Source organism: Nicotiana tabacum, chromosome 13 (genome assembly GCF_000715075.1).
Source record: "Nicotiana tabacum cultivar K326 chromosome 13, ASM71507v2, whole genome shotgun sequence".
In the NCBI taxonomy this organism is placed as follows: domain Eukaryota; kingdom Viridiplantae; phylum Streptophyta; class Magnoliopsida; order Solanales; family Solanaceae; genus Nicotiana; species Nicotiana tabacum.
The window spans coordinates 89,425,223-89,452,605 of record NC_134092.1 but is presented as its reverse complement, the minus strand read 5'-3'; the positions used below and the strand labels follow the sequence as shown (position 1 = coordinate 89,452,605).

The 27,383-nt window shown below is 38.2% G+C and overlaps 1 protein-coding gene across 3 annotated transcripts; it reads right to left on the bottom strand.

Annotated features, from left to right (window-relative positions):
- Positions 1-1,782: 1,782 nt before the first annotated feature.
- LOC107791930 (protein REBELOTE) lies at positions 1,783-14,934 on the bottom strand. 3 transcript variants are annotated; one of them, XM_016614088.2, is made up of 14 exons: positions 14,798-14,934; positions 14,591-14,711; positions 12,197-12,254; positions 10,936-11,044; positions 10,733-10,784; positions 10,504-10,598; positions 8,856-8,924; positions 5,084-5,593; positions 4,181-4,483; positions 3,741-4,064; positions 3,439-3,645; positions 2,433-2,522; positions 2,246-2,343; positions 1,783-2,120 (listed from the first exon to the last, which is right to left on the bottom strand). In XM_016614088.2, the coding sequence occupies exons 2-14, from the start codon at positions 14,697-14,699 to the stop codon at positions 1,970-1,972; spliced, it is 2,175 nt and encodes a 724-aa protein (XP_016469574.1). In that variant the 5' UTR covers positions 14,700-14,711; positions 14,798-14,934; the 3' UTR covers positions 1,783-1,969. The 3 variants fall into 3 exon arrangements, with proteins under 3 accessions (XP_016469574.1, XP_016469573.1, XP_016469575.1); XM_016614087.2 differs by having other exon boundaries at positions 1,785-2,120; positions 10,706-10,784; XM_016614089.2 differs by lacking the exons at positions 14,591-14,711; positions 14,798-14,934 and having other exon boundaries at positions 1,785-2,120; positions 10,706-10,784; positions 12,185-12,254.
- Between the last annotated feature and the right edge of the window lie 12,449 nt (positions 14,935-27,383).

Here is a 27,383-nt window from a genome sequence, read left to right as displayed (position 1 = left end):
AAGAGAAAACTGTAAGGGACTCTGTGGAGAGTGCGGAGAAAAAAAAATAGAAGGAAAGAAAAAAGGGCGAGATAAAGAGAACCAACCGAGTGTGGTGCGTAAGTTAAGTTGTGGGTCCCACAATATACATCTGTCAGTCAAAGAGAACCTCATACAACAGCAACTGACAATTTGTATCTCACACGAAATTTAGGAGTCATTTGGTAGAGTGTACAAGTATAGTGTTTAATGGAGCATATTAATAACGGTAGTATAAGTTGTGCATGTATTAGTTATGCTGAAATTATTTTTTATCGACTATTTGGTTTGGTGTATTAAAAATTACATGAATTGCATAATTTTCTTAGAAAACTATTTGTTTATAAAAATACCATCCAAATTCTGTAGGGATAATTATATTAATTTGGTCTATAAAGTTTGTGCAATTGTTGATCCAAGACGGTGTGTTCATGGAGCAATTGGTCTCACAAGAGAAGAAGAGGAAGAATCTCACGATTGTAGAGAAAGGTACTTTAATTTTCAGAAAAGAATTGCGATTTTTTTGGCATTTCTTTTTTGTTAAATATGATATTTTAATAGAAGGGGTGATTAATTGAAAGAATTTAATATTGAAAACGGGGTGAAAAAATTACAAAAGATATAAATTTGTCAACCTGTATCTTATTTACATTAATGAAAAACAAGTAAAAAGAATTTTAATCAAGCATAAAATTTAAATGGACAATTTTGTCTTTAACTAAGCTTATGCATATAACCTTGGTATTGCTAATACCATGGTTTGCTATGTACTAGCTATACATAGGGTAATACCAGATAGGGTATTCGACTAATGCTTGTATTAGCTATACATAGATTGAAAAAATATACCAGACAAGTTATTACTAACACACATAGTTAATGCATGCATTATTTTTTTTAATACAGTCTTCTAAACGACCTCTTAAACATATCAGGCTTACCGCAACGTGGTAAACTGAAAGACTTCTAAAGCTTCATGAAAATTTTCGCGACGCGAAAATCACATCAGATCCGCCGCTATTCATCCAAATAATTCTACTTTCATGTTTGTAAATCCCAATCATACTAGAAGTGACATTTCAAAATATGTTTTGGGGGGGGGGGGAGGGGTTGGGGGTTATTACATTTTTCTAGATTATAATATGTTCGCAGTTTCGCCTTCTAAGATAATACTTATTGAGCACAACGCTATAAAAGGATGGTTGAATTCAGTTTGACCAAGGCATGCCATTCATTTGATTTCTTGAAATTACCGAACTTTGCTATTTTAAAGAAAAAGGCTAATGATTTTTTAGGAGTCGGAAGTAAATTAAAGTAGATGGGAAAGAAATATATGGCATTGGAGTGGTAAGTTACAACAAAATGAATACTATCCCATTAAATTTCGTGGTAATTTTCATTGACCTGTCACCCTCAAAACTTCACACAAGAAAAATTCCTCGCTAGAAACAATTGCCAAGCTCTTGGCAACATGATTTTGAGAATCAAGGTAAAATGGTAGTACTAAAATACTAGAACAGTGTCCTGTACTACAAAGTTAATGAATTTATATATATAATGTTTTACGCAAGAAAATTTCTAGATCATATAGTAGTAAAATGATGGATGGAGCATGGATTTAACGTTCGGGTGATTGTGATGAAAACCAAACGTTTTCATCTTTCATCAGACGTACATTTCTTTGAAAACCTCCCTCGTACCAAACACAACCTAATGTAATTGAAACTGGAATGCCATAAACATAATGAATAAACAAATAAAGCAATGAACGATTCAAACCGACTCAACAGCGGCAAGTCATTCCTCTAATTTTTTTTCGAAAAATAAGTAGCAAAATGAGAATATCAATACAATGAGTTTTCAAGGAGGCGGCGAGGCTCAAATTTTCCAACTGGAAAGGCTAATTAGTAAATTTTCAAAAATTATAGCAAACAAAAATATGGTAACACGATTATGCTTCAAGAGCTCTTCTTTTTACCCTCTTCTTTGTTCCATTAACAGCATCGAGATCCTTGTGGCCTGAACCGTTAATCAAACCTCCATTCGCTGCATTTTCCACAGGCTGCTCTCTTTTACGCTTTGATTTCTCTAATCTTGACAAACTGCAGTAGAATATACAGAACCATTAGCATTATTATCAGCCCTCGCAGTAGACAAACGGCAAAAAACCACCAAGATATTAGACTATTTAAAGAAATTAAACCAAACTTCAGCAGCACAACAGTACCTAATCTTTTCATTCTTATGTGAGACCCTTAGAGCAGCCTTTTCAAGTACACTTCTGTAGTACTGAATAAACGGAGAACTGAGACTGGACTTCTCAAACTGCACGTTGAACAATTATTTAAATTAAATAAATTATACCTCCCCAATCTGAAAGATAACTGTTACTAGTTAGTAGGAAATGGGCACACCTGAAGAAATGCTTCAACAGATTGATGATCATTTGGCGAAAAGGCGACCTCATCTCTTTTCCTTTTCACAAAATCAACATTTTTCTCCACCTACAGAGGCAAAAGAAAGCCTTCAAAACAAGGGAGACATGAAAAGCAACTGACAGTAAGACAAGAAATTGTTATTGAGAAATTTTTCTTTTCTTTTTAGTGTTAGAAATTTTATAGCTTGGATCCTTAGTATTCTCTTATTTATTACTGTATACTATTTGGGCAATAGACCCTCAGCCATTCTTACTAAGAAACTGAAAGAAGCCTTAAAAACAGAAAGGGTGGAATTTGAGGAAGAAAGAGATCTTGAAATAGAACCTGCTAAAAGTGTAGGGGACTAAACATGAACAAAATGAATCAACAAGGTAAATTGACGTGGCAAGTCTTCCTAAGCTATCTTTTCATTCCTAGCCACACAAGGCACAAACACAACTCTGTCCTACAGGTGTCTATTATATGGGCAGTATAACTAAGAAACTGAAAAAAGTCTTAAAACAGAAGAATGGGTGGAATGTGAGGAAGAAAGAGATGTTAAGATAGAAACTGATTCAAAAACGAAGTGGATTAAACAGAAGAAAAAAAAAGGCAGCCATAAGGTAAATTGACTAGGCAAGTCTTTCTAGGCTATCTTGTCCTTCCTAGCCACACAAAGCGCGAGCACAACTTTGTCATTTTAGCTGCTAATTTTAATGCCACAAACCAACTTATTGTTATCCAGCAAGTTTTTGCTTTAGTGCCCAAATTTTACAAGGAATACCAATAAGATCGCAGAACATGAAAAGATAATTTTAACTCTAATATACCAGAACTAACTTATCAGAAAAAGAAGAACTCTATAACTAGCAAATCCTGTTTAAAGCTGCATTCTCCAGCATACTTCTTAATTTTAACAAAAACTGCATCCACGTGCAGGTTTCTGAAAGGAATAGTTATACAAGGTAACTAAACATCACAAAAATCGAAGACGGTTGAGTACCTGCTCTATCAAATGTTTGATCGCACGGTGTAGACTTTCCTTTGTCTTTGTCTCGTAAAACTTTTTCAGACGAATGAGTGGAACAGTCGCTAACTCGGGGAAAGAAATGTGATAGCTCCATTGTAAAAAGTGTGACGACAGTTGTTCAATTGCAGATTTAATACATTCGTCTTGGAACATTTGAGACTTCAAGCAATTTTTTGGCAACTGCAGTATGTTCATTTGCAATTTAAAATGGTGACACAAATACATAAAGATAACTCAGTTGCCAAATTGTCATTTTGATCCTAACATCAACCAACCTTTACAACGGACTGAAAGGAGAGAGCAGGTCCAGGTTTTCCACCCTCTCTGACTATTTTGTATTCCAAAACATCCAACACAAATGAAGCAATAGGGATGAAAACTCCAGTAGAATTGGAGAGATCATTAAGCCATTGAATGCAATTGAGTCTTAAAGGGAAATATCTTGGTCCAGGAAACAGTCCCACCACTCCATTTATAAGTTGAACCATAGTGAAGAAAAGAGGCTGAAGATCATAATCCTGTATGTTGGCTGCTATAAAACCAACCCAGAGATTAATACAATTAGCATACTCCCAACTGCAGATCCTTTTAAGAGCTTCCTGCACCATAAGATGATAAAAATAGTCAAGTAGCTACATTTACCTAACCCTAGCTACTATTGAGGCTACATTTTTCCTACTTAGTTCAATAAAAGCCAGGGCACAATTTTATTTACCTTTTTCTTAGAACGCAAGGCCCAGTGCAATATCTTGGAAAGCTGACGAACAGATGCTGTGGCTTTAGGCAATGATTTTTGGGCATCTAGGGAGCACAAGTCAACCAAGGAATTTCTTAGGAACTGCAAATGTTTGTTATTGACAATCTCTGTTGCTCTGGACTGAGCAAGATAAGCTACAAAAGCTTTTGCTAAGCAATTGTCAAAACAATCAGTTGTAAATAGAGAGGCCACGTCCCGTACAATAGAAAAAGACGCGGATGCCAGCATCCCCCCACCTGTAGCCCACAAATGTACTGTTGTCTGTTCAATGTAAATGCCAAGAACATAGGAATCAGCATATATTCAACTATTTTAAAGGTCTTATTAGCATCACAAGCCAGTGGAGCTTCACAACATTAACAAAACTTCAAATTGCAAATTGCAAATCATAGGATTTTACAATGTGAATATAAGTTCTATCGCATACATTTTTATTAGTAGTAAACTAATTACATATTGAAAAGGATAAACCACAATGGTAATAAAGTGGTGCACATCCATATTTGAGGTTCACGAGAGAGTACCAATTAAGAATATATTTGCTAGGAATCCACAGCATATGCATGCAAATGCAGCTTACGGTTGTTTATCTGATTCACATAAGCATACATCATACATGGAAAAACAGAAGAAACAAAATTTAATAATAAAATAATACAGCAAAACTAGTAGTTCCACTAGTAGTACACTAGAAGCTTATAAGCAGGTGTATGGACTCGAGTAGTACATACATATATGTGTGTGTGAATAGGTAAGTGCTTCTAGAATTTCAATAGTCAATCTGGATAGCATATGCATTAGATATCATCAAACCCCGTGTCAAAGATTGTTCTTACAAATCAAGTGCTAAAGATAACGTACCTTAATGAGTCTCTGCAAAAGATAGGGGAAAGCAGCAAAGAATGGTAAAGAAACCTTGAATCGAGTCAAAGCGAAAGCCAGAACGTCTGAATCAGTAACCTGATCCAGTAGAGATAATGTACTCCTTAAATAAGATTTCATGAGAGGTTTCACATTAACCCATTGTGGGGTATCCTTCAGTTTCAATATCGCTTCTTTCTTATAACTGGAGGATGATAGTCCCAGAAGCCCTCGAAATATATTATCTGCCTCGGAAAGAACGGACATTACTAAGCTGCAGAATGTTTCAGCATTCTGAAACCTAAGGCCAATGGATTCAGCCCCATAGCGGCACGCTGCTCGATAAGCATTTAATACACAAACAAATGCTGCCTTCTTCTGCTCCTCTTTGACCAATCGACACCATGAACTAATGGCAGATATTGTCAAGACTTTTCCCGTGCTTTTGCCTTGGTTGTCTTCAGTCACTGAGTCTCTTCCACGATCACTAGTCTCATCTTCTTCTGAGGACTGTCACGAAGCTAATCAGAATCAAAATATTTTTGAGATCTCAGAGTAGTCAAGCTACAATTATATAAACTAGCTCTGAACGGAAATCAGGGGCTTCCTTTTTCCCAATTCTATATTATTTTCATCATTTTGGTGTCAAATTGATGATGTCCCATTAGTAGAAAGTCAAAAAACATAAGCTGAAAGAGATATAAGGCCTGGCTGTCCAATATATGCGTCCAGCGCATGCCCAACACACATTCTGGGCTTCCTACTATTTAAATTATTTCACCAACAAAGATGGGGTGACTACATGGACATACATGTCCAAAATATTGAGTCCCCAAAGTTATCCAATTCATTTCTTTAGCCACAGAGGGTCAGTGAATTCAGGGGAAAGGAAGAAGAAAATAGCTTCTAATGCTCTCTTTATTCTGCTTGGTCTTATCTGACCCAAGCACATATTATGTAAAGTTGGAACTGCCTAAAATCTTAAAGAGAGCAAACTGAATGGTAGGTTGTATTGCCACTTATTTTTATGTTTAGGATAGTACAATAACAATAATAAAAACAATAATTACTCCTAAATCACAAGCTCGTTAGAGCCAACTTATGAATCTTCATTAATCACGCAACTCCATTTAGACCCCTATAAATCCAATATTTAAAAAGTTTCAATTCTATCACAATAGAAGTTTTATCTCTAATAAGATTAAAAGACTCCTAACGAATATTGAACCTAATGTGGATTTACCAACATGACTAAACCTTAGCCCTAACTAACTGGCATGACCTATATGGATCATTGTTTCTCATTGTGGCTTCTTATGGGCTAAGTCTGCATGGATTTCAAGAAAGTGCAGGTCTTTTAAGACAAACTTCCAATCATGTGATTTAGGTTTATCTCGTACCCTAAGACCTTCAATCACCATGTTTTTGCACCTATAGTCCAAGTATATCTGGAGATCGACATAATACATCAAGCGACCTTCTCACTTTATCCTCTTTATGTGTTACTTGCACCATTTGCCAAATGGGGTCACTTATAAATTGTCCAAACTTATATGACTGCACATCTATCTTAACAAAAACGACTAAGCTTCAGTCTGAAACAAGTTGTCGGCTATATGAATTGAATCCTCATTAACCAGGTTTCCGATTTAAATCCATCTCATGCCAATATTATACATAAAAAAATAAAAATAAAAAGTACTAGAAGTTATCTGCATTTCCGATTGGCATAAGAATCTCTACAAAGGCTAAAAGACTCCTGGAAAATATAGGAACTAAGTAAACGTATTAACACAACTAAAATATATTCCCAACTAACTGGTATCGCGTATATAAAAAAAAAAAATCTTTCACTGATTCCAAGAAATTGTAGGCCTTTCAAGACAATTTCCTTCCATGTGATTTTAGATATATCTCGTCCCTTTCTTAACAACTGCACTCACCATGGCTTTCCACAACGCTAATCTTTTGTGTGTGTCAGGCCCAACATTTACTCCCATATAACATTGCCAATCTTCTTTCCCATTCTATAGAATTTGCCTTTTACTTTGGTAAGTAACCTCCTAGTGCATTATACTATAGTACCACTACTCCATTTCAACCATCCCATTATGATCCTATTTGTAATAATTTCATATTTCTCCATATAAAAAATGAAGCCTAGATACCTCAATTGTTTGCATTTAGGCACCGTAATCCTGTCTAATCTCACATCAACTTCAATCTTCTTGTGCTTACTAAACTTGTAGAGCATATACTTTGTCTTCTACTTATCTTAAGATCCTTATTCTCTAGAGTGTTTCTCCGTAGTTCAAGCTTTTTGCTATAAATCTCACTACTTCCATCATTTAACACAATGTCTTTTGCAAACAGCATACACCATCAGACCTCTAGTATATGGTTAGTTAGCTCATCCATAATTAGAGTAAACAAGTATAGGCTCGATGGTGATTCCTGATGCAAACCCACTGTTATGAGAAACTCCTTTGCTATCTTTTTGAGACAACATCACAAATGTAAATGTTTCTCAAGACGTTGAGGCCATGTTTAACTTTTTCAACTCCTTACATACTCTGTTATAACTAACAGAAGCTTGTAAATTGTAATTGGCTCAATGCTCCAGCACAACCTTGTTGCTAGTCATCCATATACAAAATATTACCTTGCTTACCAAAAAGAATAACATGTTAGACTCAACGTACACCATCATATAACATAGGATGAAAGGAGTAATATTTCAAAAACTATTTATAGAGGAAACTGGACAACATACGACAAATTCCTCAAAGAAATCAGATCTCTCTCATAGAGCCCATCTCAAATGAAAACACAAACCGTAAGACTAGCAGGGAAAAAGGGATCTAAGTCTCTAAAAACCTTAAATCTTAAGTTTAGCTTATTGCTAATCACAATAGAGATAATAAAAAAATTATCCAAAGAATACAATCTTTTATTTCCTTAAACAACTCTGTAATTTCTTCCGTAGGACAAAATATGTGTAACAAATCTAATGACAAATTCTTTCTAAATTCAGCTCAAGCCCAGTGGGTTTAGTCCTAGTCAAGAGCTATATTCTAATCTATTATCTCCTATAGGAGCCCTTTCAGCCAAAGAAATTGGCTCGCCGAAGACAACAGAGCCTTTTCTAATAGTTTTCTAAACTATACATAATATTTGTAGGCCTAGATCCTCAATATGAAGAGTATACATATTCATCATCCAATTAAGGAAAGTACAAATCGAGCTTTAACCCAATAAGACAAATATTATCTACACACAATAAAAAACAACTATTGTCTATAGTTTATCTTCCCAAGCTACAGGATTAAGTCAGAAACAAATTCTTCTATTCTTCACAAGAAATAATACGGTTAAGCATTCTCTCAACCCAGAAATTAAGCGGCTGATGTAGCTGTTATGGTCAACCTACAGACAAAATGGATGCATTTAAAGCACAGATAACCAAAACTTTAACACATATTCCGCGATTTATTTATTTTTATAAAGAAAGGAGGGATGCACACACGAGGACTTCCCATGGGGTCACCCTTCCAAGAATAACTCTCACCCAAGCACCATCTGCATTTTTTTTGATAAATCATTTGAATAGATCATCAGCTTCTCGCAAAGGAAGAAATGAACAGATTTATTGTGCAGAAATATGAGCTAGACCTTTTTGAGAGCATTACACTATTGGAAGACAAAAATCACTAGCAAACAATAAAACTTGCACACAGAAGCTATCAAGAAAACATCTTTCGAAATTACTTACCACGTCTCCATTTTGCAGTGCTTCAATGTCCTCCTTGTACCTTTCTAAGAACTTAGAGAAACTTGGATCCTGAAAATGTTCACAGAACGACAGCAACTTATATGTGTAAGAGATTTTCGCCCTTTACATCAACAAATAAGTGTTGTAAAACCTCTATCCTCCAACAAATATAAGATATACAGAAGATAACCAGCAATGAGGTAGAATGAACTGATACAACAAATTCAATGCCCTCTCAAGCATATTTCTCAAAAAAATTCAAAAAACTGAAGCTACTTGTTAAAGCTCTAAATTGTTAAAATCTGGATAAGTTTAAGAATTCCTTTTGTGTTGATAAATATGTTTAAGAATTCTGAATTTTCACTATTGGGGTTCTGAACAGAATGATTTTGGTTTTTTATTTTTTTCCAAAGATCCCAGGGGAAAAAAGAAGAAGTCCACAAATACTTGTATATCTAATTGGTTTCTCATTTGCCTGTATAGTAACTCAACTTTTTGGTTGCTTCCTATGATTTAAGTGTTTTAAGTTTAAAAAAGTCATACTACCCACGTCAAACGGTTCAGTTTAGACCTTTATTTTTCTATCAGCATTGGACCTTTATTTTTAAACCATCTTCTTCTAGAATCATCTATGTTACATGGATCCCTCATTTATCTTAGTGTACCAGGTTGAATGGATGTGATATCACTGTCAGTAATCGATTCTTCAAATACACAAATATTAACAAAACACTGCTTGTAGCCATACTATTCATACACGCTCACTAGTATAAGACACAATACTGTAGCCCATTACATGAATAGGGAACTGTAGAACCCCACAGGACTGAATTTTCAATTAATTGAAGCTCAGTGTGCTATTTACAATCCTTTGATATGCTATTCCAACATAAATTTACATTTAAAAAGTCAATCAAGACTACATATGAACCTATAACAAGATCTTAAGGTTGACATAACATTATGGAATGCATATTTGAAAGAATAAACCAGTTCAAAACAGATGATGCTGGCATTAACAGCTATTTACACATAATCCGAATGAAGTCTAAACTGTCTATATTTGAGGCAAACTTGTTTTAGATGCGTTAACTAGATGAGCTGCCTATCAAAGAAAATATGTGCTAACTAGATGTCAGATTGGCTGTGGTTGCTTTGAATAGCGGCCACCACAATCAAATCCCAAACATATGACGCCCATCAAAGAAAAGATGTTAACTAGATGTCAGATTGGTGAAAGCCCCTGTAGTTTACTTCTGTGTTTCGTCACTTTGAATAGTTACCATCACAGTCAAATTCCACCATGACGGAGAAGAGAAAATGTCTCCTATTCCTCCATCCCGAAGGTGTTGACTACTGTGCTTTTTCATCCATCCAAAAAAAAAATGATGTGTTTCATTAAATGGAAAACTTTCCTTGTTCAACAGCCCAAGCTACATAACTTAATATGGACAAAATCATTTCAATATTGATGTGACATATTTTAAACTAACTACTTTACTCTTTATACATCCCAGAAAATTCTATTAAGCACTGCTCTTAATACAATATCTTAGAACTATCTTCTGTAAATCCGGAAGCTAGTCAAAGGAAGGTTCAGTTTTCGAAATCTTGAAAGACAGTAGATTTGATCAGCAAAGCAACCTACCTTCCTCTTCAGTCTTTCCAGCTTTTTCTTTTGTACAGCAAGATCTTCCTGAATTTTTCTATTCTGTGCCATCAATTCACTGGTACATCTGTCACCTGCACATCCATTATTGAATCAGAGGATTTCTGCTGTTGACAAGAGAAAAACTAGAAATAAATAAATAATGGAAGGGATGTTAGAATAAGGAGCAGAACACCCATACAAATCCCATTTAAGTCAGATGATGCACCTTCTAAAAATTTCCCAGGCTCACTATCTGTTTCGTCTTCACAGCTTATATCCTGAAATATGATCAAAAAAGTTTTGATAAAGCAAAAGTTGACATTTAAGTAAAGATACAACAACAACAACAACAACAACAAAAAACCCAGTGTAATCCCTCAGGTGCAGAACATTGAAGTAAAGATAAATCTGATAATTGAAAATTGAGACCTCTGAAAGGTATCCATCACTGTCTGAAGAATCTGCAACCACATCACTCTCATTTTCCATGAACGGTGCATCAAGAGGCGAGTCATCAAAAGCTTCAACTTCAGTGTTTCTGAGAAATCTTATGACTAGTCAATAAATAATGATTTATGGCGAGTCGTCAATGCTTGCATGATTTACCTTACAAGATAGAGACACCAAGAACACAGATTACAGAAAAGGAGTAACATAAGGGACAAACAGGCCTTGTTGATGATATCAAGGGGTCAAAATGCTGAAAAATTCAAGTACTGAAGGAAGGCAAAGCCACAAGTTAAAACATAAGTTGGAGAAATTTAGCCTTTCTAATTCCATATTATTAGAGATAGTTTGATGTAAGATATGTTGCCTAACGTGTTTCCCAAAACAACATCTTTTCCTTGCAAGTCTTGGATAATTGTTTCTCCCTAGAAAGAGAGGAACAGGGAAAAGAGAGAGAGCACCAATAACAAAGAAGTGCCAGAACATTTTTTGAATCGAAATGTTGATAGGGAAAGCAATTAAGGAAAGAGAAAGTGAAGAGTTCTTCCAGAGAGAAACACTGAGCATAGTTTCACGCTTGATGATCCTTTTATTACAAATGACATTTAGCTTCTTGAGGAAATGAATTGAGTAACTAACTCAGAGAAAGGGGCAACCTCAGCATAGTTTCTTCAGAATATTACACATCGTCCATGAGAAAAAGAACTTTTAAGTTGAGCAAATTGTCAATATCTAAGTGGATTTACTAGTTGTTGACTATTACTTAGCTTAGCCACAGTAGTGAAATGATCGGTCTATATAAACATGACGTACTCAATTGCAAAGAGAGAGGTCTAGCGAAATCACTCTCTGTAAGACAGTAAGAGTTTTCTCTTTTATGACATTAGGCTATATCACCTACAGATTTTAATATCTAAAGTCAATGTGAGTAACTAGAAAGATAGATTTACAGCATCCAGTGTTACTGTATTTGTGGCCTACGACCTTCCCCAAGCTGCAGATTTTCCCCATATCTCAGCTCTTTTTACTATATGCCATTGCAGAAAACAATCCCCTCTCTGTTTCACCCTAGATTGGAAAACCAAGTCCAACATTTATTACAAATAGCATCAATTTTCAATTTGGAGTAAATGAAGCCACAAGTTGAAGATGAAATACAGGTAGAAGGTCAAAATATCCAGCCTTAAAAGCAACGGCTTGTATCCAACCGTAAAATATGAAGCAAATTCACCTTTTTATTTACCTTCCATTAGAGTCGTGTATTAACTTTGCTTTGTCCTCAACGTTACTCTGCCCATTTTCTACAATAAGTAACGAACTCAATGTCATGAAGATATTCACATGAATGTCCAATATCAATAAAAGTAACAATAAAATAGTGGCAAGATGTCCAGGGATGTCAGAACAAAGAGGCAAACTTGAGGTGTTTGGAGCCAAGCTTTTGACATAAGTACATAAAAGCAATTAAGTTACAGGCACTGGTAAAAGAAACTGCCACTCTTGCCATTTGTCTAATCTTTTCTGTTTCTTCTCGCGAACGCATGAGTTCACTAAAAAAAGACCTAGAGATTCCAAGCCGGATAATGCACCTGTACACTCACTACTCAGTATAAGCAAGATATAACTTTCAAGGAGTACTTGCGTGAACATGTAAAATTTCTCTACGTGGAATATCAGCTGTTTTAGCTCTTCTTTAAGAAACTCTTCCAATTAAGTAAGAGCAATCCAGAAAAATAAGATGTGTTGCAGCAGACTATGAGAGTAAACCTTGATAGCAGAGGTAGTGATAAGTTTAACATACTACAAAGAAACATAAATCTAAGGGATCGTTGACTATGAAAAAGCAATCAAAAATTAAAACAAGATAAGTTAACCCAAAGAAAGATATGCTGAATTAGAAACACTTTGTAAGTTCAGCTGAGGATGAAACACCCTTGAGATCAACAATCTTTGCCTTCATATATAGAGATCATAATATATAACGCGAGTGATGACACAAGGAAGGCCATTTTAGCAGTAGTAAAATGTTCCACCTTCCTGGGATAGAAGAGTTAGCGATAAAGTTTAAGTGTTTAACATTAAAAAAAAAACATAAATCTACGGGATTGTTAACCATCAAGAATTTGATCCACTTGATTGAAAATTAAGTATATCTATTGTGACAATTAAGTATATCTATTGTTTTAGGTATTAGCTTTACAAAAAGAAATCCTTATCAGGAAAGAATTTGCATTAAACCACTATTTTATATTGCATAAGTGGGTACTTCAGTACCTGGTTCCATTATCCCCCAAACTTAACCTCAGAGCACCACTTAGAATTTATTATGTCTCTGGAAAGATTCCTTTTCTTTTCCCAAGTACCGCAAGTTTGATAAGTAAAGCATACAATCCAAGGACAGGAGAACCAAATTTCTTTTAAGCTGTCAAACTTTACAGCGGAACCCCCGCGAGTGTACCCACATGCACTTAACTATACGTGTCTCAAAATCAAATCCAAAAACAGAATAGCAAATGTGTTCTGTCCAAGGGCTGTCATATCTGAACATGTTGCTTTGCTACTCAAAATCACTATTTTTCCACTCCTCTGCTACAGACAAATTAATCATCTGTGCAGACAATTATGCTCAAATTTCCTGATGAAGTCAACAGCTTTATCAGTCTATTTCCTGGTATCATACTATTTCTTGGTAATTACCGCTCGACAGTTCGTTTAATTCAATCTATTCAAAGTATATTCCTTCGAAATACACAACTAATGGACATAGTGCCTAATCTATCCATGATCAGTTGTGTCCAAGTGGAAACCATTCTTAATCAAGAATTAGAAAAAGAAAATAATCAAAGGCTCTCAATATTTTAGTGTCAAAACAAGCCCTGAAACACTCAACTAAATTGCTAAATCAAAATATTGCAACTTCATTTGCCCTAATGAAATACTTAAAGCATTTCAACAATGTTTAGCTGTCTTCCAAACACTCATACTCATTTAACGAATTTGGCCTTAAATAGAGCAAGTAACCAACATTTTCTTTGATCAAGTAAATAGAGCAAGTAACCAACACTAATATTCCATGACACTAGCTCATCTTCATTGAAGCTCCAGTTCCAGTTTCGACATCCGATTAAGCTCGCACTTCCTCCGCAACATGCACTAGCAACAGAATTCTAACCCAATAACCAAAAGAAAAGGAACAGCCCCATCATTCTTCTTCTCATTATTTTCCAATTATTCTCATTTCTATCAAATACAAATATCGTGGCCTTCAGTCTTAGTTCAATCAGCAAAAGTATAGGGACTTGCGACTTAGGTCACAAGTGTGGAGCCTTGCGCCATGAGAACTAAGCAGTCCGGGCCCATTATCCCCGAGTCTAGGAGGCTGCAGTGGTCCTACGAGATGGCCATAGACGGATTTCTTGGTCATCAAAGAAAAAAAAATACAAATGTAGTGACAAAATACATAACATACCAAGGGAACCCAATTTACGCCTATAAAACAAAAGGCTGTTAGCCTATTACACATATTGTTTGTAGCCCTGTAACATTTCCTTTCACATAAAAACGTTCATTCTAATAAAATACCAGCAAATATCAATTACTGAATTTGTATTTTTAGAAGAGAGAAAGAGAAATGTACTGGAAGAATATCTCTTTTTGAACAAAGCTTTCTTCTTTCGACGATCTCTAAGCACTGACTGAAGATTCTTCTTTGCAAACTTCCTCGCTTTCTTCCCTAACTTCCCCATCTAATTAACTATCTGGAAAAAAAATCACAAAAGCATTCGAATAAACACCAGAATTGTTCACACACACACACACACAGAGACAGAGAACAAGAAACTACCTGAATATACAGTTGAAGTTTCGGAGTGGTAGTGTATTTGCTCAGCTTGTCGCCTCTTCCCCTGCTTTCTACTTTGCTGTTTTGTTTTTGATAAATAGGAGGTGAATTCAAGGGTTTAAGGGCGAATGAGATTGGAGGGTTTTAGTCTTTTAGCAAGACTTTGCATGATCCGACCCGTTACGAAATTTTCGGGTCGGTGACTAATAATTTTTTTCTTTTTTCTTTTTCAGTTTGCACTTTCTTGATTTGTTTTTTAGTTGTATTAATTTTTCTCTGGTAGGAGATAAGAAAATAGTTGAGATTTAGTAGGCATTTGGACATAAAAATTGTAATTTAAAAAAAAAATAGTATTTGGAGTCAGATTAAAAAATAATATTTGGAATTTGAAATTATGTTTGGACATGTATTTCACTTGAAAAAATGTTGCAGTATTGTGAGTGGGAAAATAAATTTTGAAAATTATTTGCAAAATTTCATGGACAAACACATTTTTTAAAGAAAAAAATCGGAAAAAAAGAGTTATGGACAAAAGGGTAATACTTCTTTTCTTATCTGTTTTCATTTTTTTCCTTTGGGATTTACTACTTTTATCCTGTATATAGAAAATGTACTTATTGCAATTCAATATGGATGTAAAGAATGTATTATGTGGATTGATTATATTGATGCTCACTTTAAAAGACAAAAGTGGAAAGGAAAATACTCCGCCCAAAATTGCTTTTTCAAAAAATGCCAGAAGTATAATTTTTCAATTTGTATTCCAAAACCAAATGATGTAGTTTGTTAAGTTGATTTGAGTGATAAAAATACTGAATAAGTTTAATTGTTATGATAAAAAGAGAAGACAGAGATATTATTTAGAAAAACTTGTGATTTTGAAATAGTTAACCACCAAATAATTTTATTTGAAGTATTAGGCGGATTTCTAAAAATAAAATATATTAGATGAGTTTGAATTTAGATGTCACGATAATTGCTCTACAAGAGCCCTTAAAAGAAGTTGTCAAGTATGATATTTCTTTTTCAAATGGGAAACAGTAACGTAAGTCCCTAAAATCAAAATCTTCATTTGATTATATTTTGTTCACCGTTTTTTTTCTTTAATGACGGTATATTTTGTATTTTTATACTAATTGCCAACTTTTATTAGAAATTTATTTCAAAAGCTTTGTGTGAGTGACTTATGGATAGTCTTTCAATGTGCAAAATCACTCTTAAAAAAATTGAAATATGTGCAAACATAATAAAAAGAAGGACATTAAGACTAAATTGTCCAACCAAATTTTTTTTTATATTTAACGCTATTAGTGATGAGTATTTTTATATTTAACGCTATTAGTTATGAGAATTAGTAATAAGGATGGTCTCATGACTTTTTCCTCTAAGTATTTATAAATAATAAACTTCAGTATTTGAAATACGTGAAGTATTAAAAAGAATATTTGAGAAATATATAAGTAAAAAATAAAGTTTTCTTCAATTTTGGTCCAAGTTTAAATGCATGTCCAAACAATTATCAATTGTCGAGTAAGGCCAAAAGTACTTTTTTTTAAAGAATGGGAGGGGGAGGGCAGGGCTATTTTAGAGAATATTGAAGCTGATTGGCCAAATTTTCGCTTAGACAAGGTAGGTGTTTTCATACTTCCATAATTTTTTTAAAACTCTCTCTTCTTCTTCAATGCCCCTAACCTCTAAGTTTTCGCAGTTATTTTTTTTAAGCCGATCAAAGACAGAAGGGCTTTTGTTAGAAGCCGCAAATTTATCTTCTACGATGTTGTAGTTATTTCTTATCCTTCTTATAAAAATGCACACCGATGGAGGTTGTTTGTACCTTCAACCTTCACATGATTGCTTCATAACAACTTTCCTTGGGAGCCTCCCTAACTATGATGGCTTGCTGGAATTGTATCCAACCTTTGCAAATAGCTTGTGAGCATTTGGATCAAAACCTTTATTAGTACGCTTCGTAACGAGTGCCATATTTTATGGTATATTATGGGCTACGAACTGTGCGAGTAACTTTGTGGACAACTTTATCGCCTCAAACTGTTTGATACGAAGGAATAACTTTTTTAGCATATTACTTTGGAGATTCGATGATTGATCATCCTCTTTCTTTATCTTTGGGACAGAGTGGAGCGTCGAAGATACTTTCCTGCTTGAAGACAAGGCATCCCTATTTAGTGCTTTACTTGGATTGGCGTGCCCTTGATATTCCACAATTATGATATTGACTTTTCTGGCTGCCACCTCTATCCTTCTTCAACGAGCTAGGCACATTTGGCCTTCGTGAGTTGTCAACTTTTACTTCCTTTACAACATAACTCTTCAAATAAAATTATGCATCACCAAATTGTGCCTCAGATTCAATCAATGACTTATTGTTAGCAATATCTTCTTTTGGACTTCGTCCGCGTGATACTTCAGACATTGGTGGTAGATAGATGAAACCATGTTATTCTCATGTATTCAAGATCAATCAAGCAGAATGTTATATGAAGTCTTTGGATCAATCACATGAAGACATGCTTGAAGCAATGTCTCTGATGGCAATGTCCACTTTTATGGCACCTTTAGTCCTTTGCTTCCCTTGGTTGAATCTTGAATTATGTAATGACCCGGTCGGTCATTTTAAGTATTATAGTCTCGTTCCCTCATTTATTGCTTATTTTGTGTTTGTTTATTGTTATATGGCTTGCCGGGGTGGTTGGTTTGGTTCCGGAGATGTTTCGAAATGAATTGGGATACTTAGTCCCAAGGTTGGAAGCCTAAGTTTGAAGAGTTGTCCGAATATTGACTTATATATAAATAACTCTGGAATGGAGTTTTGATGGTTCCAATAGCTCCGTATGATAATTTTGGATTTAGGAGTGTGTCCGGATAATGATTTGGAGATCCATAGGTGATTTTGGCTTGAATTGGCGAAAGTTGAAAAGGTTGAGGTTTGGAGAGTTGAGAAGTTTTACCGAGAGTTAACTTTGTTGTTACCGGGCTCGAATTTTGGTTCCATGAGTTAAAATAGGTCCGATGTATCATTTATAATTTGTGTGCAAAATTTGAGGTCAATCGGAGTTGGTTTGATAGGTTTCGGTATCGATTATAGAAGCTGAAAATCCATTAGTTTAATTAGGCTTGAATTGGAGTGCGATTCGTATTTTTGATGTTGTTTGATATGATTTGAGGCCTCAACTAAGACCGTATGATGTTTTAAGATGTGTTGGTATGTTTGGATGGTACCCCGGGGGCCTCATGTGAGATTCAGATTGATTACGAATTGAGTTTGGCCTTGGTGTCTGGTTTCCTTATATGCCTTCGCGAGAGAGGTCTCACATTCGCGAAGAGTATCTGGGAGGCAGGTGAAGATAGTTCTTCGCATTCGTGAAGAAGGCCTCGCGTTCACGAAGGTCTAGGGAAATTGTGCATCGCGATCGCGAGGGGGCGTTCGCGTTCGCGTAGAAGGATGAGGACGACTTGGGCACCGGGCCTTAAGTCTAATGCGAAGAAGGCCTAGCATTCATGAAGGTCTAGAGAAATTGTGCATCACGATCGCGAGGGGGCGCTCGCATTCGCATAGAAGGATGAGGCCGGCTTGGGAGCCAGGCCTTAGTCTTCGCGTTCGTGGTCAGGGAGACGCGTTCGCATAAGGAGAGCTCTCTGAAGCATTGCGTTTGCGAGGGAGCCTTCACATTCGCGTAAGAGGATTTTTGGGCGGCACATTAGCGTTGAGTTTTTTTCTTCGTGAACGCAAGGCTCTTTCCGCGTTCGCGAAGAAGGACATAAGGGCAGCAATTATTACATCTCAAAATCGTAGATTTGAACCCATTTTTTATATTTTGAGCTAGAGACCTCGGATTTGGGTGATTCTTGAAGGGATTTTCAAGGAGTTGATTAAGATAAGTGATTCTAACTCAGATTTAGTTGTTATACATGAATTTATCATTATTTTTACTATTTAATTAGTGTTTTGGGTTGGAAAATTTGGGAAAAAATTGTGAAACTTCATAGACTATAATTTGAGGATTTGAACGTCGAGTTGAGATCGGAATTGAGTAATTTTGGTATTGTTGGACTCGTTATTGAATGTGTGTTTAGATTTTATAAATTTTGTTGAGTTGCGAGACGTGGTCCCCAGTTGACTTTTTGACTTTGGTTAAAGAACTTAGCTTTATTGTATGGAATCGATTCATATAGCTTGTATTGATTGTATTAAGTTCTTTGTGGCTAGATTCAAGTCGTTTAGAGGTCGATTCGCGAGGCAAGGGCTTGTTGGAGTAGGAATTTGCACGGTTTGAGGTAAGTAACACTTCTAAACTTGGTTTTGAGGGTATAAATCTCTGAAATATGTGTTATGTGGTTGGTATTGAGGTGACGCACATGCTAGGTGACGGGCGTGTGGGCATCCACCGTGGTAATTGTGACCCAGTTGTTTCCGTGGTACTGTGTAGTTATCAAATCTTGTAGCTATTCATGTAATTCCTACGTGTTAGATTAATTGAGTTCCAATCCATGTTAGAAATCATGATCATGCTATATGCTTATTCTGTTGGGACCCACTGAGGTCATTTCTGTTGTTGAATTATTTTCTTAAATTGCAATTATGTGCTCAGTCACATCCATCACTTGCATATCATATTTCAATCTCTGTTGTCATTTATTGTTACATCACGTATCATTGTCTGGGCTGATTGGCATGAGAATTGTGAGCTCGAGAGACTCGAGAAATTGATGACTGAGTTGGGGCCTGAGAGTCGTATTGTGAGTGAGGTTGTGGATCGGGGTGCACGCCGCAACTGGCCATCTTGGCTTTATGTATATTATTATTATGGATCGGGATGCACGTCGAAGCATGCTTTATAGGTTTTATCTATTATTGTGGGATCGGGTTGCACGTCATAGCTGGCTATATTGGCTTTATATTAGCGCTTGGGCAGGATTCGCCCCTCCGAAGTCTGACATACCAGCAACGAGCGCATGTACCGTATAGTACTGAGTGATTGAGTGTGACAAATGAGAGTTGAGACAGACAAATTGAGCACTCTGAGAGTGTGTGTACATGAGTTTAACACTGTGATGCATTACATGTGACATGCATATTTGACATGTAGATATAGAGATATAACATTCCCCATATCAGTCTTATTTGGCATATTTTATCAGTGTTGAGTTTAAATGTTAAACTTGAAAGTATGTCTACATTTTTGTACTGTGTAAAAACTGATCATGAGATTTATGTGAGTTAATACTGTCATTTTTTTTGTCATATATGTATTGTTATTATCTGAATTTGGACTGTACCTTTCTGAGCTCGTCACTGCTTCCCAAGGTTAGTCCTGTTACTTATTGAGTATATTTGGTCGGTTGTACTCATACTACACTTTGCACTTTGTGTGCAGATCTAGGTATTTTTGGGCACGATAGTTGCTAGACTTGGAGCATTTCCTGCTTGGAGACTTTTGAGGTAGCTGCTTTGGTGTTCGCAGACCTCGACTCTTATTCTTTTCAGTTTATTTAACACTGTTCTATCTTTCCAGACAGTTGTATTAGAAGTTTTGGTTATGTTGATATTTAGTAGCTCATGTACTCGGTGACACCTGGATTTTGGGAGATTTTGTATTTGAGTCGCAGTTAGTCCTTTTGGTTATTTATGAGATTTTCACTAATAAACTCAATATATCATGCTATTAAATTAAAATGAGTAGTTATTTTGTGATTGCCGGCTTGCCCAATATTGTGATAGGTTCCATCACGACATGTTGAGCTTTGGGCCGTAACAAGTTGGTATCAGAGCCTAGGTTACATAAGTGTCACGAGTCATAAGCAGGTTCAGTAGAGTCTTGCGGATCGGTACTGATACGTCTATACTTATCTTCGAGAGGCTACTGAACCATTAGGAAAACTTCACTTTCTTTTATTTTTGTCGTGCAGATTTGTTGATTCCGAAAACTAAACTTCTATTATTTTATCTCTCATAGATGCTGAGGACACGTGCTACCGGATCGGGTGGACAGCCACCAGTACCACCAGCTAGGAGCCGCGAGAGGCTGGGATTAGGGTAAAAGCCGAGATGCAACTCGTACAACAACTAGAGCAGCACCTGTGGAGCCACCAATTGCTCCAGCTCAGGAGCAGATACCATATGTGGTTGAGCTGGTGGGACCAGATCAGGCACCAGTTGTGCCCATTGTGATTCCAGGCCGTTAGGAGGATCTGGCCCAGATATTGACTGTATGCACTAGCCTTGCTCATGCAGTTTCAGTTCTGATCGCACCAGCCACTTCTCAGGTCGGGGGAGGTGCTCAAACTCCCACCGCCCGTACTCCAATCTTCGGCTATATATGTAGATCTGATCGGTAGGAAATGTGCTGATTTCGTGAGCCTATCGACTATTACCCATATAGAATCGAATTTATGATGAGAACGAGGTAAACCCATGATGAAGTCCATATTTATCGCCTCCCATTTCCACGTCGGGATCTCTATAGTCTGCATTAGCCCTCCGGGCTTCTGGTGCTCTACCTTCACCTGCTGGCACCTAGGACTCTGGGCGACAAACTTAGCAATGTTCTTCTTCATATCGTTCCACCAGTATATATACTTAATGCCACCTATGAGTGACGAGGAGCAGAAGAGGCTAGAGTGGTTTGGGAGGCTCAGGCCTCCAGCGTTTAGTGGGGTTAAGTCAGAGGATGCTCTGGACTTCTTAGACAGGTGCCAGCGGATCCTTCACACGGCGGGTATTTTGGAGACTACTTTTCAACTATTGCAGGCATCCTTCAGATGGTGGGAAGCCTATGAGTTGAGCAGGCCAGCTGGCGCTACACCACTTACGTGGCATGAGTTCTTGGTTTTCTTCTTAGAGAAGTTTGTTCCACAGACCCACAAGGAGGAGTTGTGTAGGCAGTTTGAGCAGCTACGCCAGGAGCGTATGTCTATGACCCAGTATTAGATGAGATTTTCAGAGTTGGTTCGTCACGCGACCTGGTTGGTTCCCACAGAGAGGGAGAGGATTAGGAGGTTCATTGATAGCCTCAACTATGGACTGCGCTTCGTCATGACTCAGGAGATTGCATCGGGTGCTAGGTTCGACGAGGTAGTTGATATTGCTAGATGGCTAGAGCAGAACCGTAGTCAGGAGCGTGAGGAGAGGAAGGCAAAATTTTAATGCAAAAACCACAGTCGCAAGCTCTAATCATGAGTTGGATAGTTCTTTTCATGATTCTTAAGTTGCCTTGAAGCATATGCTATGACCTTACCATATTGCATTAATACACACCGAAGACTGATCCTTGAAGCATCGTAATACACCACAAACCCCTCGGTACCCTCTGGTAGGGTCAATACTGGCGCCGAAGTCAACCTTGATTTCAATTCCTGGAAGCTCCTTTCACAAGCATCGGACCACTGGAACTTAACCGCCTTCTGCATTAATTTAGTCAATGGAGAGGCAAGAGTGGAGAACCCCTCCACGAACCTCCTATAATACCCGGCCAAACCCAAGAAACTGCGAATCTCTGTTGGAGTAGTAGGTCTAGGCCAATCCTTCACCGCTGCAATCTTTTGAGGATCGACCTTAATTCCTTCTCTGGAGACAACATGACCTAGGAATGTAACGGATTCAAGCCAAAATTCACATTTCGAGAACTTTGCATATAATTGGTGTTGATGAAGAGTCTGCAGAACTGCCCTGAGGTGGTCGGCGTGATCCTCTCGACTTCGTGAATATACAAGGATGTCGTCAATGAATACTATCACAAAGGAGTCAAGAAACGGCTTGAAGACCCGATTCATAAGATCCATGAAAGTTACCGGGGCATTTGTTAGCCCTAAAGGCATTACCAAAAATTCAAAGTGCCCATACCGGGTTCTAAAAGCTATTTTCTGAATATCCTGCTCCCTTACCTTTAATTGATGGTACCCGGATCGCAAATCAATTTTGGAGAAGAACTTAACACCTTGTAATTGATCAAACAAATCATCTATCCTTAATAATGGGTATTTATTTTTGATTGTGACTTTCTTGAGTTGTCAGTAGTCAATACACATTCGCAGCGATCCATCTTTCTTTCTGACAAAGAGAACCGGTGCGCCCCAAGGAGACACACTCGGTCGGATGAAACCTTTCTCTAGCAAATCACTTAGTTGTTCATTTAGCTCTTTTAATTCTATTGGCGCCATTCTATAATGTGGAATGGATATAGGCTACGTGGCTGGCATCACATCAATCCCAAAATCACAAGAGGCCTCGTGGTTCGGGTGGTTTCAGTGGTGTTTCTTTTGGAGGGCAGTCTCACCACAACAGGGATCGTCCTTATAGGCCCGATCAGATGGCTCGTCCGATTCATCGTGGTGCATTAGCTAGCCATGGTTCATACAGTGCTCATCCGGGTCAGTCATCTCTCATTGCCCTCCCAACTCAGATTTCATCTCGTGCTCCATCAGTGCATGGTTCATCTGTATCAGGTCCTTCTAGTAGCTATTCTGGTTCTCGAGGTCCGATTCAGTCTCTACCACCATTGACAGATCAGAGTTGCTATGAGTGCGGGGAGTTTGGACACGTGAGGAGGTATTGTCCCCGTCTCTTGGGAGGTCCAGTTCATCAGAGGGGTACGTCAGGTTATGACTTCCGCACCAGTTACTTCACCACCCGCTCAACCAGCTTGGGTGGGGCTCAAGAAGCTAGAGGTCACCCTAGAGGGGGAGGCCGATCAAGTGGCGGTCAGGCTCGATGCTATGCTTTCCCTGCCAGGCTAGAGGCCTTTGCTTCAGACGAAGTGATCACAGGTATTGTCTGAGTATGCCACAGGGATGCTTCCATACTATTTGACCCCGGTTCCAATTATTCGTATGTATCATCATATTTTGCTCGTTATTTGGATATGTCCAGTGAGTCCTTAGTTTTGCATATTCATGTATCTACACTGGTGGGCGATTCTACTATTATTGTGAACCGTGTGTATCGATCGTGTGTGGTGACTATTGGGGGATTTGAGACTAGAGTTGATCTCGTATTGCTTAATATGGTTGATTTTGACGTGATTCTGGGCATGAATTGGTTGTTCCCATGTCATGCTATTCTGGATTGTCACGCTAAGACCGTGACGTTGGCGATGCTGAGGTTACCTAGGATCTAGTGGAGGGGCTCTTTGGACTATGTTCCCAATAGGGTGGTTTCATATCCGAAGGCCCAACCGATGGTTGGGAAGGGATATTTATTAAATTTGGCTTTTGTGAGGGATGTTGGTGCTGATACTCCTACTATTGATTCTATTCCAGTAGTTCGAGACTTTCTGGATGTATTTCCTGTAGACCTGTCGGGCATACCACCCGACAGGGACATTGATTTTGGTATTGACTTGGTGTCGGGCACTCATTCCATTTCTATCCCTTCGTATCGTATGGCTCCAACAAAGTTGAAAGAATTGAAAGAGCAGCTTCAGGAGCTTCTTGATAAGGGGTTCATTAGGCCTAGTGTGTTGCCTTGGGGTGCACCGGTTCTGTTTGTGAAGAAGAAGGATGGTACTATGAAGATGTGCATTGACTATAGATAGTTGAACCAAGTTACAATTAAGAACAAGTATCCTTTGTCGCACATTGATGACTTATTTGACCAGCTTCAGGGAGCTAGAGTGTTCTCTAAGATTGATTTTAGGTCGGGGTATCACCACTTGAAGATTCGAGACTCAGATATTCTGAAGACGGCATTTAGGACCCGCTATAGTCATTATGACTTCCTTCTGATATCTTTTGGGCTGACCAATGCCCCAGCAACATTCATGCATCTGATGAACAGTGTATTCCAACCATATCTTGATTCATTTTTCATAGTATTTATTGATGATATTCTGGTGTACTCACATAGCCAGGAAGAGCATGCACATCATATGAGGATTGCACTACAGACGAAGCTTTATGCTAAGTTCTCCAAGTGTGAGTTTTGGCTCGGTTCGGCGGCGTTATTGGGGCACGTGGTGTCCAGTGAGCGGATCAAGGTGCATCCTAATAAGATTGAGGCGGTTCATAGTTGGCCCAGACGGTCTTTAGCTACTGAGATTCAGAGTTTTCTTGGCTTGACCAGATATTATCGTCGCTTAGTGGAGGGTTTCTCGTCCATTACAGCACCTTTGACCAAGTTGACACAGAAGGATGCCCCATTCAGGTAGTCTAATGAGTGTGAGGAGAGCTTTCAAAATCTCAAGACTGTCTTAACCACAGCTCCAGTTCTAGTTTTACCTTCAACATCGGGTTCTTATACAATGTATTGTGATGCTTCTCGGATTGGTATTGGGTGTCTTGATGTAGGAGGGTAGAGTGATTACTTATTGTTCATGCTAGTTGAAGCCTCATGAGAAGAACTACCCCGTTCATGATTTGGAGTTGGCAGTCATCGTTCATGCATTAAAGATTTAGAGGCACTATCTCTACGGCGTATATTGTGAGGTATTTATGAACCATCAAAGTCTGCAACACTTGTTCAAGCAAAATGATCTAAATTTGAGGCAACAGAGATGGTTGGAGTTGTTAAAAAACTATGATATTACCATTTTGTATCATCTCGGGAAGGCCAATGTGGTGGCTGATGCCTTGAGTAGAAAGGCGGTGAGTATGGGTAGCATTACACACATTCCTATTGGTGAGAGACTGCTTGCATCAGATGTTCAGGCCTTGGCCAATCAGTTCGTGAGGTTGGATGTTTCGGAGCCTAGTCGGGTTCTAGCTTGCGTGATTTCTCGGTCTTCTTTATATGATCGCATCAAGGAGCATCAATACGAAGACCCCTATTTGCTTGTCCTTAAGGACACGGTTCAGCACGACAATGCCAAGGAGGTTTCTATTGGGGATGATGGGGTGTTGCGGATGCATGGTCAGATTTGTGTACCCAATATAGATGGGTTACGTGAGTTGATTCTTGAGAAGGCCCACAGTTCGCGGTATTTCATTCATCCAGGTGCGGCAAATATCAGGACTTGAGACAACACTATTGGTGGAGGAGAATGAAGAAAGATATAATGTGGTTTGTAACTCGGTGCCTGAATTGTCAGCAGGTGAAGTACGAGCACCAGAGGCCGGGCGGTTTGCTTCAGAGGCTTGAGATTCTTGAGTGGAAATGTGAGCGTATCACCATGGATTCCATAGTTGGGCTCCCACGGACTTTGAAGAAGTTTGATGCTATTTGGGTGATTGTGGAGCGGTTGACTAAGTCCACGCATTTCATTCCAGTTAGGACTACCTATTCTTCGAAGCGGTTGGCTGGGATCTATATCCGCGAGATTGTTCGCCTTCACGGTGTGCCGGTGTCCATTATTTCAGACCGGAACACGCAATTCACATTGCAGTTTTAGAGATCAGTGCAATGAGAGTTAGTTACAATGGTTGAGTTGAGTACAACATTCCACCCTCAGATGGATGGACAGTCCGAGCGCACCATTTAGATATTGGAGGATATGCTATGCGTTTGTGTCATGGATTTCAGCGGTTCTTGGGATCAATTTCTGCCCCCTGTAGAGTTTGCCTACAATAACAGCTACCAATCGAGTTTTCAGATGGCTCTATATGAGGACTTGTATGGGACGCGACGTCGGTCTCCAGTTGGTTGGTTTGAGCCGGGTGAGGCTAGGCTATTGGGTACTGACTTGGTTCAGGATGCTTTGGAAATGTTTAAGTTGATTCAGGATCGGCTTCGCACGACACAATCTATACAAAGAGTTACGCCGATCGGAAGGTTCGTGATGTTGCCTACATGGTGGGGGAGAAGATATTGCTCAGAGTTTCACCCATGAAGGGTGTTATGAGGTTTGGGAAGAAGGGCAAGTTGAGCCCTCGGTATATTGGCCCTTTTGAGGTGCTTGAGAGGATTGGAGAGGTGGCTTACAAGCTTGCATTGCCACCTAGTCTATCGAGTGTTCATCCAGTGTTTCATGTTTTCATGCTCCGGAAGTATTTCGACGATCCGTCTCATGTTTTGGACTTCAGCACGGTTCAGTTAGATGGGGACTTGACTTATGATGTGGAGTCGGTGGCCATTTTGGATCGGCGAGTTCGAAAGTTGAGGTCAAAGAATATAGCGTCAGCGAAGGTACAATGGAGAGGTCAGCTAGTCTAGGAGGCTACTTGGGTGACCGAGCGGGAGATGAGGAGCATATATCCACGCCTATTTGAGACCCCAGGTGTCACAACTCAGTTTCTCCTATAGGCCATGATGGCGCCCAACGTCACCACTAGGTAAACCAACGATGAACTAATCATGTAATTGCTCTTTTAAATAAAATTTTCAAGTAGTTGAATTCCATTTATTAAGAAAATTAGGAGTAGAAAAATTTAATAAAGTAAAACAAAGGCTAATGAGTGAACAAATACGGTGACATAAATACTCCAAAACCATAAAGTCTACTAGTACGTGTTCCAAGACCTAGTGTCATAAGTGTATGAGCAACTAGTAGAATATATAAATACTACACTACTGTCTGAGTAAAATAGACAGAAAGTAAAAGCAAAAAGGAAGACTCCGGGTGCTGCAGAATGGGCTCGGAAGGCAGCTCACCGAAAAGTCTCGAAGAAATTAAGGATGCGCGCCTGACTGACAACCAGA